The 10,933-nt window shown below is 35.6% G+C and overlaps 2 protein-coding genes across 2 annotated transcripts; both read left to right on the top strand.

Annotated features, from left to right (window-relative positions):
- The first annotated feature begins 460 nt into the window (after positions 1–460).
- On the top strand, positions 461–5,527 carry LOC113849174 (pectinesterase-like). Its single transcript, XM_027478873.1, has 2 exons — positions 461–1,523; positions 4,836–5,527. The coding sequence occupies exons 1-2, from the start codon at positions 464–466 to the stop codon at positions 5,525–5,527; spliced, it is 1,752 nt and encodes a 583-aa protein (XP_027334674.1). The 5' UTR covers positions 461–463.
- Positions 5,528–7,547: 2,020 nt separating this feature from the next.
- Positions 7,548–10,568, top strand: LOC113849173 (pectinesterase 3-like). Its single transcript, XM_027478872.1, has 2 exons — positions 7,548–8,683; positions 9,655–10,568. The coding sequence occupies exons 1-2, from the start codon at positions 7,609–7,611 to the stop codon at positions 10,338–10,340; spliced, it is 1,761 nt and encodes a 586-aa protein (XP_027334673.1). The 5' UTR covers positions 7,548–7,608; the 3' UTR covers positions 10,341–10,568.
- Positions 10,569–10,933: the final 365 nt, after the last annotated feature.

Here is a 10,933-nt window from a genome sequence, read left to right as displayed (position 1 = left end):
CATAAACTATGACCCTTTTCATTAAAAATTAAATATTAAACCGCAATTTCAAACCCCACTCTCCTCTTCAAGTAAAATAATAGTAAATACTTTATAAATATTCATTGAATAGGAATCTTTTTATTATCTTCAAATTTACAAAGTTTCACAGGTGAGTAGTAACTTGAAATTTTTTATAGAATGTATTGACAATAAAGGAATATTATAAATATATACTTTAATACATTAACTTTTAATTATTAATTAAATTTATTAAGAATCATGAAAATATAAGTGGCTAATTCAATTCTAAAAGCTAAAGTTAAAAGTTTTATTAAAAATGGGTTGCTAATATTTTTGTCTAACTTTCTCCAAATTAAAAAATAATAATTAAGTGACTCTAAATCCAACATTATAAGTAATTGTCCTCCTCTCATTCCACACATCACTTTTCGCCTCTCTTCTTCTGTCTCAACTCTTAGCCATGACCACCTTCAAACAAGCCATCGCCGGAATCTCCAATTCCGGCAACCGCATTTCCCTCTCCAAGAAAAAACTCTTCCTCTCCCTCTTCGCCACCCTCCTCGTGGTGGTCTCGGCGGTGGCCATCATCGCCGGAGTAACAAAAAAAACCTCAAACTCCTCCTCCTCCTCCACCCTCTCCCTCTCCCACAACACCCACGCGATCATCAAAAGCGCGTGCAGCACCACACTCTACCCTGAACTCTGCTTCTCAGCAATATCCTCCGAACCAAACGTCACACACAAAGTCACAGCACACCGTGACGTCATCGAACTCTCCCTCAACATAACCGCAAGAGCCGTTGAACACAACTTCTTCACCGTCCAAAAGCTTCTAACCAAACACGACCTTACAAAAAGAGAAAAAACCGCACTCCATGATTGCTTAGAAACCATAGACCAAACCCTCGACGAACTCAAACAAGCCCAACAAGATCTCAAACTTTACCCTAACAAAAAAACTCTCTACCAACACGCTGATGATCTCAAAACGCTCATTAGCGCCGCCATTACCAACCAAGTCACTTGCTTGGACGGCTTTTCCCACGAGGAAGCTGATAAGCGAGTTAGAAAGGCATTGGAAGAAGGACAGGTTCACGTGGAACACATGTGTAGCAATGCATTGGCCATGACCAAGAACATGACCGACACTGACATAGCAAACTACGAAGAGAAAACGAAGGTGGTAAATAGGAAGTTGTTGGAGAATAACGAGTGGCCGGAATGGATTTCCGCCGCCGATAGAAGGCTTCTTCAGGCGCCGACGGTGAAACCCGACGTGGTGGTGGCGGCGGACGGTAGTGGGAACTTTAAGACGGTGGGGGAAGCGGTGGCGGCGGCTCCGGAGAAGAGTAGTAAGAGGTATGTTATAAGGATAAAAGCTGGGGTGTATAAGGAGAATGTTGAGGTTCCTAAGAAGAAGACTAATATCATGTTCTTGGGTGATGGAAGAACCAACACTATCATCACTGGTAGCAGAAATGTTGTTGATGGTAGCACTACTTTTCACTCTGCCACTGTCGGTAAGTTCTTTAATCGTTAATTTGATGTTTCATTTAGTTCAATCATGTTTTCGTTTCATTTTGATTTTGCATGCCATGCATATTAGAGTAAGTTAGAGATAGAAACTACTAGTCAGTTAATTACTTTTTTTAAGAGAAAAATATTAGTTTTAATTAATGACCAGTGCTTTAAATGTAATGGTTAAAAAAATAATTAAAATAAATAAATTGTTAAAATTATGTTAAAATATATAAAAGTGAGAATATTTTTGATAATTTTTTATTTTTATTTCTTTAATTGTTGATTAGTATTTTTCATATATACCACTATGACGGTCGTGTGAATATTATAATGGCATACGGCATATATAGAAATTGATGTGGATTTGGGGTACTCAGAAAACGCTTGTTCATTGGATTTTCCAAGATTTGGAACATTTTTTTTAAACAATGACAGCACAGGGATTAAAGTTCTGGGGTTCTGACAACTACTGAAACCACTATTTAACAATGACAAGTTGATTTGCCAAAGTTCTGGATTTTTTAACCAGTACAAATTTGTCATAGGCTCCTCCACTCATTGTAGTAAACTTTCGATACCTTCATAATTATATATTTGTATTTGGCAATTTTTTATTTTTTTTTTAAAATTAATAATATAAAAGTGGCTATTATTATATTAAGGAAAAAGTACATATAATTCAACAGGACTGATATTTTAGCTCTAAGGGTGGTTTATGAGTTGTGAGGTTCAACTAATTCAAAGGTTTCTAGTGTAATGAATTGCTTGAGAATTGAGGTAAATAAACATGGTTAGACCAACAGCAACAGCGCTGACTTGTGCTTGATATTATATAAAAAAACATGTCATTAACGCCTATAATTTCGGGATTTTGAGGTCCCAGCTGTAAGACAACAAAATATAATTTCGGGTCAGATCACGGTGCAATCCTAATTTTTCATCAAAATTATGATTTATAAAACCAATTCTTCACATCAAACTACTATTTTCTATAGAATGGGTCAGCATGCACATGGGTTGTTCTGCATTTTGCGGATCACTTTTGGTTTTTCTTTGTCATTTGCACTCCTGCTTTTCTGCCATGGTTGTAAGCTTACAAGGTCAAATGAATTTTTGTATGTCCTGTTCATGAATCTGCTAAAAAATTTAAACACGATTTCACAGTTTAAAATATAAATAATCTAAGAACCCATATTTTTTTCCCTTTCGTTTTCTTGTCCTCTTGAGAATATAGTAGAAGCGAAGTTTCACTCGGCCTTTTTGTACGGTTCGTCAAATTTTCAAAGGTTTCTCTCTATAGTCTTTACATTATAATATATATATATATAAAAAATATTATGAATGTAAAAAAGATGTCATTTATCAATAATTTAACATTAAATTAGTCTTTATTTTTGAATAAAAATTAATATATTATCAATTCATCAAATACTAGTATAAATTTTTACAATTGTATTAATAATTTAGTTTTTGTTAAGTAGAGATTGTATTAATAGGATTATCTAAATAATTAATGTTTGTATCTATTAATAAATATAAATATTCTAAATATTTGTTTGAAGGGAAAGTTTTACCTTACATAGTAGTCATACCAAACTAGTACAAGATTGCATCCAATGAAAAATAAACACAGTCTTAACAATAAAAAAAATCACTAATTAAATTATATGATTAAAAACAAAAGTCTTGAAACGTATGAAAAGCATGTAGTCTCTTATAAAGAAACCTGTAGTTGACTTATAGTTGCCCAGACCAAAAAAGACATGAAATCCTTTCATATATAAGGCCCCCCGGTTATTTTTTAGCTTTTCAAATGAGAAAATAAAATCATTTAAAATTTATGAAAAATAGTTAAGCTTTTAAAAAGCAACGACAATGAGAACAGTTTGATTGCTTTTCCTAAAAGATAAAGTGTGTTACATCTAAGAAAAAAAGCATCTAAAAGTATCACGAAATTTTTTTATTTTTTTTTCAAACCCATGAATCTCGATTGAATTGCATGCATTGAAGGTTTTACTAAGAATTTCATTGTAAAATTTGATATTCTCTGTTGTAATTTTACTATGTTTTAAATTTGATTTTCGTGCCTTATTTTTTTCTTTATAAGTTATTTTTTAACATAAAAGAATACACATTTTACAAGGGTGTTTTATCTGAAGGAGAAAGGAGTTGGAATACAGCTAGACAATCTTCATTTAACTTTATTTTATACAAGTTACCTGTTTCCCCCGTTCATATCGGCATTTTTTTTCAACTTTGAAGTCTGAATTTGAAGCCACGAACATTCGCTGATGCTTTTTTCGACCTATTTGCTTAAATCATGCATGGCCTTTTATGCAATATAATAATACACACATATAATTGCTTTCCCTTTTCGGACAATCTAAGCACCCCCCTCGCTTTCCCTTCATATGTTTCGCTAGCATGTCATTATCTTCTGTCCTTGTAAACGTCTAAGAAACCAAAGTATCGTTGTTTAATTATAAGTAAAATCCAACTTTTAATATTGTCTTATACCGTAAATTACTCTTATAGGCTGTAACATATCTCACTTGTCTTCTTGTATGTAGAGGTAATAAATGTAAGTAAAAAAGTTTTATATTATATAGGATTAAAAATGTTAAATAATTTATTAGTGACTCACAGTCTATTAGTCTTGAAATTTTAAATTTAATGTGATATTTAAGTTGTATAATTCGTTCTTAACTTATTAGCAGAAACGTCCCGAGTGAAGTCTAGTTGATAACCATTCAATGCATGCTAGTACCTTGTGAGCTGTAATTGGACGCACCTATCCAAACATGTCCTCCTAACTTGACCCAAGAGAAGTCTACTAGTAATGACAATTTCAATGTCACGCTTGTAGTTGTACAAGTTGCCCACTGGATATTTGCCTTTCATTCACTAACAATTGGACCACTCAATTGCTTTAAATCCTTTCAGCCATGCTAGTTCTATTTATGGTACCTCTAATTCGAATCCATTTAACCACCATGATTAAAAAGTCCTTAGAAAAGAAAACGAATATCTAGATAGACATTTCACTCTTCAAATTTATCCATTAAAATGCCATGATTAAGTTTTACTTTTCTAAAATAGATTACAAGTATACCATTCAAGGAATTCAAATTGAGTACTAGCAACATTAATTTGAAGGTGAGCAAACATCACACGGAAGCATGCACTAACATGGTTGCTTTTTAACTTTTGTCCTTGCTTGATCAATTTTGTGTAGTCGATTTTCAAGTTTCCAAATATAAACGTGTAACCAAGCTAAAGCGGTTTTTCTTTTGTTCTTGATATGGCTGCAGCCATTGTGGGTGCACAATTTTTGGCCCGAGACATAACATTTCAAAACACAGCGGGTCCCTCAAAGCATCAAGCTGTGGCTCTACGCGTTGGTGGGGACCTCTCAGCATTCTACAACTGTGACATATTAGCATACCAAGATACCCTTTATGTTCACAACAATCGTCAATTTTTTGTGAATTGCCTTATAGCTGGGACAGTGGATTTTATCTTTGGTAATTCAGCTGTGGTGTTCCAAAATTGTGACATTCATGCTAGGCGTCCTGATTCAGGTCAAAAGAACATGATCACAGCACAAGGTAGGGTCGATCCTAACCAAAACACTGGCATTGTGATTCAAAAGTGTAGAATTGGTGCCACTAAGGATTTGGAAGCTATGAAGAAGAGTTTTTCTACTTATCTTGGGAGGCCTTGGAAGGAGTATTCTAGGACTGTGTTCATGCAAAGTAGTATTAGTGATGTGATTGACCCAGTTGGGTGGCATGAGTGGAATGGAAACTTTGCATTAAATACTTTGGTTTATAGGGAATATCAAAATACTGGGCCTGGTGCTGCAACTTCAAAGAGGGTTTCTTGGAAAGGGTTTAAGGTCATTACTGATCCTGCTGAGGCCCAGACTTATACTCCTGGAAGGTTCATTTCAGGCTCTAACTGGTTGGGCTCTACTGGGTTCCCTTTCTCTCTTGGGTTGTAAAGTATATTCACTTTGAGTCCAAGTTTTCTTTATTATTTGTCTTTGACCAGTGTTGGTTGATTTTGGAACATTCCCATGGTTCTATCTTTGGCTATAATTATTGTAATATTGCCACTGGTTAAATAATAATAAGTGTAGGCCAAGGTTTTGGCTTCTTGAAAATTAAATTTTGTTTTGGCTTTATAAATTTTAATTTGGACATTAGAAGTTACCACATTCTAGGGTCAGCCATGTCTTGCACACGGCAAACCTAAATAAAAACTTATATACAATCACCATCTAAACAGGAACATCTTTCAGTCAAAAAGGTCAAATATAAATTCTTATGTGTACACTAACATATAATTAAACATTGAGTTTCTTTTTGTCAGAATATAATTAAATTAAAAATGGTTTATTGGCAAAAAAAAATATATAATATAAGAAGTTGCCCAAGGCTTTTGTTTGTTGGGCCATATCCAAACCTACTACAGTGTTTTTTTTTTTCATTGTCGGCAGAGATAATAGCCCCTACATTAGCATAGCCCAATTTGGGTGTGGCATAAATCCTTGTCTTTTGCTACAAAGCTTATGTGATTTTGTTTGACTTGCTTTGATTCAAAATCGGTCCTTCCTTCTCACTTATCAGTGGAGAAAAAAACATAATTTTCACTTTCTTTTTTGTTCTATATCAAATTTCCAATTTCTAGCTTAAAAGGAAAAAAATAATTCTTAATTTTCTGTATTTTTGAGAGAGAGAGAAAAGTGGCTTAAGAAAATAAAGAAACAAAAGGCACGTATGTGGCGCAATTACCGGATTGTCGCCACGCAGCGTGCTATTCTGACATTGGCACATAGCCCACATCCTGTAATAAATTCTCGTAGTGATCTTTTTTAATTGTAGATCTTCACAAAATAATTTTTTAAATAATGTGAGCTTTTATTTTAATAATTTTAAGAGCACGATACTCATTAAATTAGCTATTAAAAATTTAATGTGATATTGAATATATTAAATTTAACTTACATTTTTTTATTACTCATAATAACAACTAATTTGAATTGAATCGTCTTGAATAAAAATAATTTTGATCATTAAAAAAGGCACACCATCCTTTAGAGGTTTCTATAACTAAAACTAAATAAAAAGAATTATCTTTTTAATAGCGGTTTGATAGTTTGACTAAAACTTGCGGCATTTTCTTTTATATAAGAAGTCCCTCTCACAGAGCTCAAAGCACATGGTTTGGATCATAAAACACAGCTCACATTCTCTACGAAATGAATCATAAGATTAACGAATGTCCAAACCGTGTATAAAATTGCTAGCTAATACACAATCCAACAGTTGGTTTAATTCTACAAATCAAAATCAACGATTGTCCAAAACGTGTTTGGGTTTTGTTGGTTAAGATAATGAAACTTGTATCTTTCTCCTAAACGTTTTAAAAGATGACAGATAGTTGTGCAATCAATCATAATGGTAACATGTCGACTTGTTATTATACAAAACAATGAATTTGTTCTCAGACGCTGATTTCTTCTGAATCTTAGCAAAGAAGCATCGTCGAAAGGACAACGCTCCACATTCTTATCCCAAAGCATTAACAATAAAGGAAATAGAAAAAGATAAACCAAAAAAGAAACCCCGACTAATCATAAAAGAATAAAAGGGATCCCAACTCGGACAGTAGAAATTAAATTAAATTGTAATAATGTGATACGAGTATATTTTATAAACTAGATTTACTTTTAAATTTTTAATTTAAAATTCTTTTTTTGTTTTCTTTTTATTGTTTCCTTTCAAACTAAACAAAATCTTTAAAACGAGTTAAATTCATTTAATATATACGATTTTGTTTAGATTTTATTAAAGTTAAAAAATGATAATATTCCACTTAACTCAAGGGTTACACGTTGAATAACATTATGGATGCAATATTTTTTAAAAATGCAGAAAAGAACTTCATTTTTCAGAAAAGAATTTCTCCATCCCATTACCTGTCACTTATAAAATGGACCCAAAGATTGCTATAAAACGAAAGCAGAGCACAACATAAAACACTTCAAAGTTCGAAAGAGCGAAACAGAGGCATATTAATATGGATACGATCAAGTCATTTAAGGGGTACGGCAAAGTAGATGAGGTGGAGCAGCGAGCCTTTCAGAAGAAGACACGTAAGCGCATTATAATAATCGTAGTCTCCTCCATCGTCCTAATAGCGGTGATCATCGCCGCGGTTGCAGGGATCGTGATACACAAGCGCAACACCTCGTCATCACCATCCTCCGACTCGCTCCCCCAAACTGAGTTAACCCCAGCCGCGTCTCTCAAAGCGGTTTGCAGCGTGACTCAGTACCCTAACTCGTGTCTCGCCGCCATCTCCTCCCTCCCAAACTCCAACACCACCGACCCGGAGCTTCTCTTCAAGCTCTCGCTACGCGTCGCCATTGACGAACTCTCGAAGCTTTCTACCTTCTCTTCCAAGCTTCGCGCCAATGCCGGCAACGACACGCGCCTCCAGAAAGCAATCGATGTTTGCGCCGCCGTACTCGACGACTCGCTCGACCGACTCAACGACTCGATCTCCTCTCTCGGAGTCGCTGGCTCCAGGAAGATGATTTCTCCGGCGAACACTAACGACGTCGAGACCTGGCTCAGCGCCGCCATCACGGATCAGGACACATGCCTGGACGCTCTCGGAGAGCTTAACTCCACCGCCGCTCGCGGCGTGCTCCGGGAACTCGGAACCGCAATGAAGAACTCCACGGAGTTCTCGAGTAACAGCTTGGCCATCGTGACGAGGATCCTAGGGTTGCTGTCGAAGTTCGAAGCGCCGATCCACCACCGGAGGTTGCTAGGGTTCCCGGAGTGGTTGGGCGCAGCGGAGCGGAAGCTGCTGGAGGCGAAGAGTAACGAAACGAAGCCGGATGCGGTGGTGGCGAAGGACGGTACCGGACAGTACACGACGATTGCGGAGGCGCTGAAGTTGGTGAAGAGGAAGAGCGAGAAGAGATTCGTGGTTTACGTGAAGGAAGGGCGTTACGAGGAGAACATCGATTTGGATAAGCATACGTGGAATGTGATGATCTACGGTGACGGAAAGACCAAAACCGTCGTCTACGGTGGGCGGAACTTCATGGACGGCACTCCCACTTTCGAAACTGCCACTTTCGGTAACCCGTTTACATATGTTTTCTCTTTTTATTTGTTTGTTAATAATAGAAAAGAGTGTTAGTACCGATACTTACTGCATTTTTTTTATCAGTTGCGATCTTTTTTGAAATTGGAATTTGTTACATACAAATTGAGTGATTGTTAATAAATGATATTGGTGTTTTTTCAGTAATTTCAAAGCAATTGGATATTTCAATGTGTTTCATGGATTTATTAAAAATTCATATATTTGATTGTACTATAGAAATGTGTCTGTGAAGAGTTTGAGTTTTTAAAACAATTCTTTTAATCTGGGCAACATTGCATAGCAGAAAAAATATATATTGCAATTTTTTTAATTGAAAATTGTAATATTTAATAGTAGTAATGCAATTAATTACATTGAATTTAGTAATTTTATTAAAAAATTATTATATATAATTGGATAAGATCTTATTTAAGAATTTAGTTGGTTTATATACAAATTTAATTATTAATTGAATAGCTCTTGAAAAATGTTTTACCCTGCTTGATAATAGTGGTTGGTTTATTTATAGCATTCAACTTACTTGCTGTATTGTGATAAGAAAAGAACAAGTTTGATGGCATGTGGCATATGCTTTTTGGTGGGAAATAAATGTCATGTATGTCTGGCGAGCCACATGATTTGAATGTCATCATGTGAACTCACAAAATTGCCTACACCCTCTTTCCTTACTATGACCCACCACACACATGCTGTTTTGTTGACAAAGATAATGATTGGAATTTTTTTTCCGCCTGCATTGTGCATGGTCTCCCATGTTCCTTCACATTGGTAATATCCTTAATTTCCATAGATGTAGTCTTGAGACAGTGGACATGGTTTTAGATGCTGACCTGTTTTAATGCTTGAAATTGTGATATAATAGTTCAATAAAAGATCTTCAAAATATTTGAATGCATTGATGCTATGAAATGCAATAACAGGAAGCATGTTATTGTTATGCAGCTGTTAAAGGCAAGGGATTCATTGCCAAAAACATAGGATTTGTGAACACTGCAGGTGCATCTAAGCACCAGGCTGTGGCATTGAGATCTGGCTCAGATCGCTCTGTGTTCTACAGATGCTCATTTGATGGCTTCCAGGATACCCTCTATGCCCATTCAAACCGCCAGTTCTACCGTGAGTGTGACATTACAGGCACCATAGACTTCATATTTGGCAATGCAGCTGTTGTGTTCCAAAGTTGCAAAATAATGCCTAGGCAACCTCTATCAAACCAGTTTAACACCATCACAGCTCAGGGCAAAAAGGACCCCAATCAGAACACTGGAATTATAATCCAGAAATCAACCATCACTCCCTTAGATAAGGACAATCTCACAGCTCCCACATACCTTGGTAGACCATGGAAAGATTACTCCACCACTGTTATCATGCAATCTGATATTGGGTCATTCTTGAAACCATCTGGGTGGATGAGTTGGGTCTCCAATGTGGATCCTGCTAATACCATTTTCTATGCTGAATACCAGAATACTGGGCCTGGAGCTGATGTTTCTCAGAGGGTCAAATGGGCTGGTTATAAGCCCACTCTCACGGACATTGAGGCTGGGAAGTTCACAGTGCAGTCCTTTATCCAAGGGCCTGAGTGGTTGCCAGATACTACTGTGGAATTTGACTCTACCTTGTGATTTTAATATGGGCCAGAGAAAAATATAGCGTCGAGTCATCAACTGCTGATAATATTTTTCTTGTCTTAATCACACCCTTGTAACTTGTATTACACACTACACGCATTTTTTGACCTCTTTTTCAATGGTTTGTAAAATTCTTCTAGTTATTACGGCTTGGAAAATTATTTCAAATGCCAAATTTTTTTAAAAAAATTAGCATATTGACTCCAGGGGAAGCTACTATTTGAATATGCTGTGCAAACAATCTCATGTTCTTTACGCCAAGGCTTTAAATATTTTATTCACCAACTAACAATCTTAAAATGAAAAAAAAATTAACTAGGTTTCAAATCGGTGGTACAAATTAACTAGGTAAGCATTTTAAGTTTGCGTTTGTGTTAAGAAAATAATTTTATGCTTATTTAAAAGGCTTTTTTCGAATTTAAAATTATTCATTCTAATTCAAAGAATATAAAAGAACACAAGAAAACGCCAAACATGGGATTTCTTCTCGTTAATCTTCGGGCGATCCCAGCCTTGATTTCTTGAATCGATTTGATTCGGGGGGTTAGGATTTATTTGGTAATACGAGATGGATATAAATGCATATA

Source organism: Abrus precatorius, unplaced genomic scaffold (assembly GCF_003935025.1).
Source record: "Abrus precatorius isolate BTA unplaced genomic scaffold, Abrus_2018 Scaffold9, whole genome shotgun sequence".
In the NCBI taxonomy this organism is placed as follows: Eukaryota; Viridiplantae; Streptophyta; class Magnoliopsida; order Fabales; family Fabaceae; genus Abrus; species Abrus precatorius.
This window is presented reverse-complemented; position numbering and strand designations above follow the sequence as displayed.

Bases quoted from the DNA above. Each gene is read 5' to 3' on its own strand.
- LOC113849174 (XM_027478873.1), top strand. From the start codon at position 464: ATGACCACCTTCAAACAAGCCATCGCCGGAATCTCCAATTCCGGCAAC. The intron at 1,524-4,835 runs GTAAGTTCTTTA...ATATGGCTGCAG, and splicing joins TTTTCACTCTGCCACTGTCG to CCATTGTGGGTGCACAATTT.
- LOC113849173 (XM_027478872.1), top strand. From the start codon at position 7,609: ATGGATACGATCAAGTCATTTAAGGGGTACGGCAAAGTAGATGAGGTG. The intron at 8,684-9,654 runs GTAACCCGTTTA...ATTGTTATGCAG, and splicing joins TTTCGAAACTGCCACTTTCG to CTGTTAAAGGCAAGGGATTC.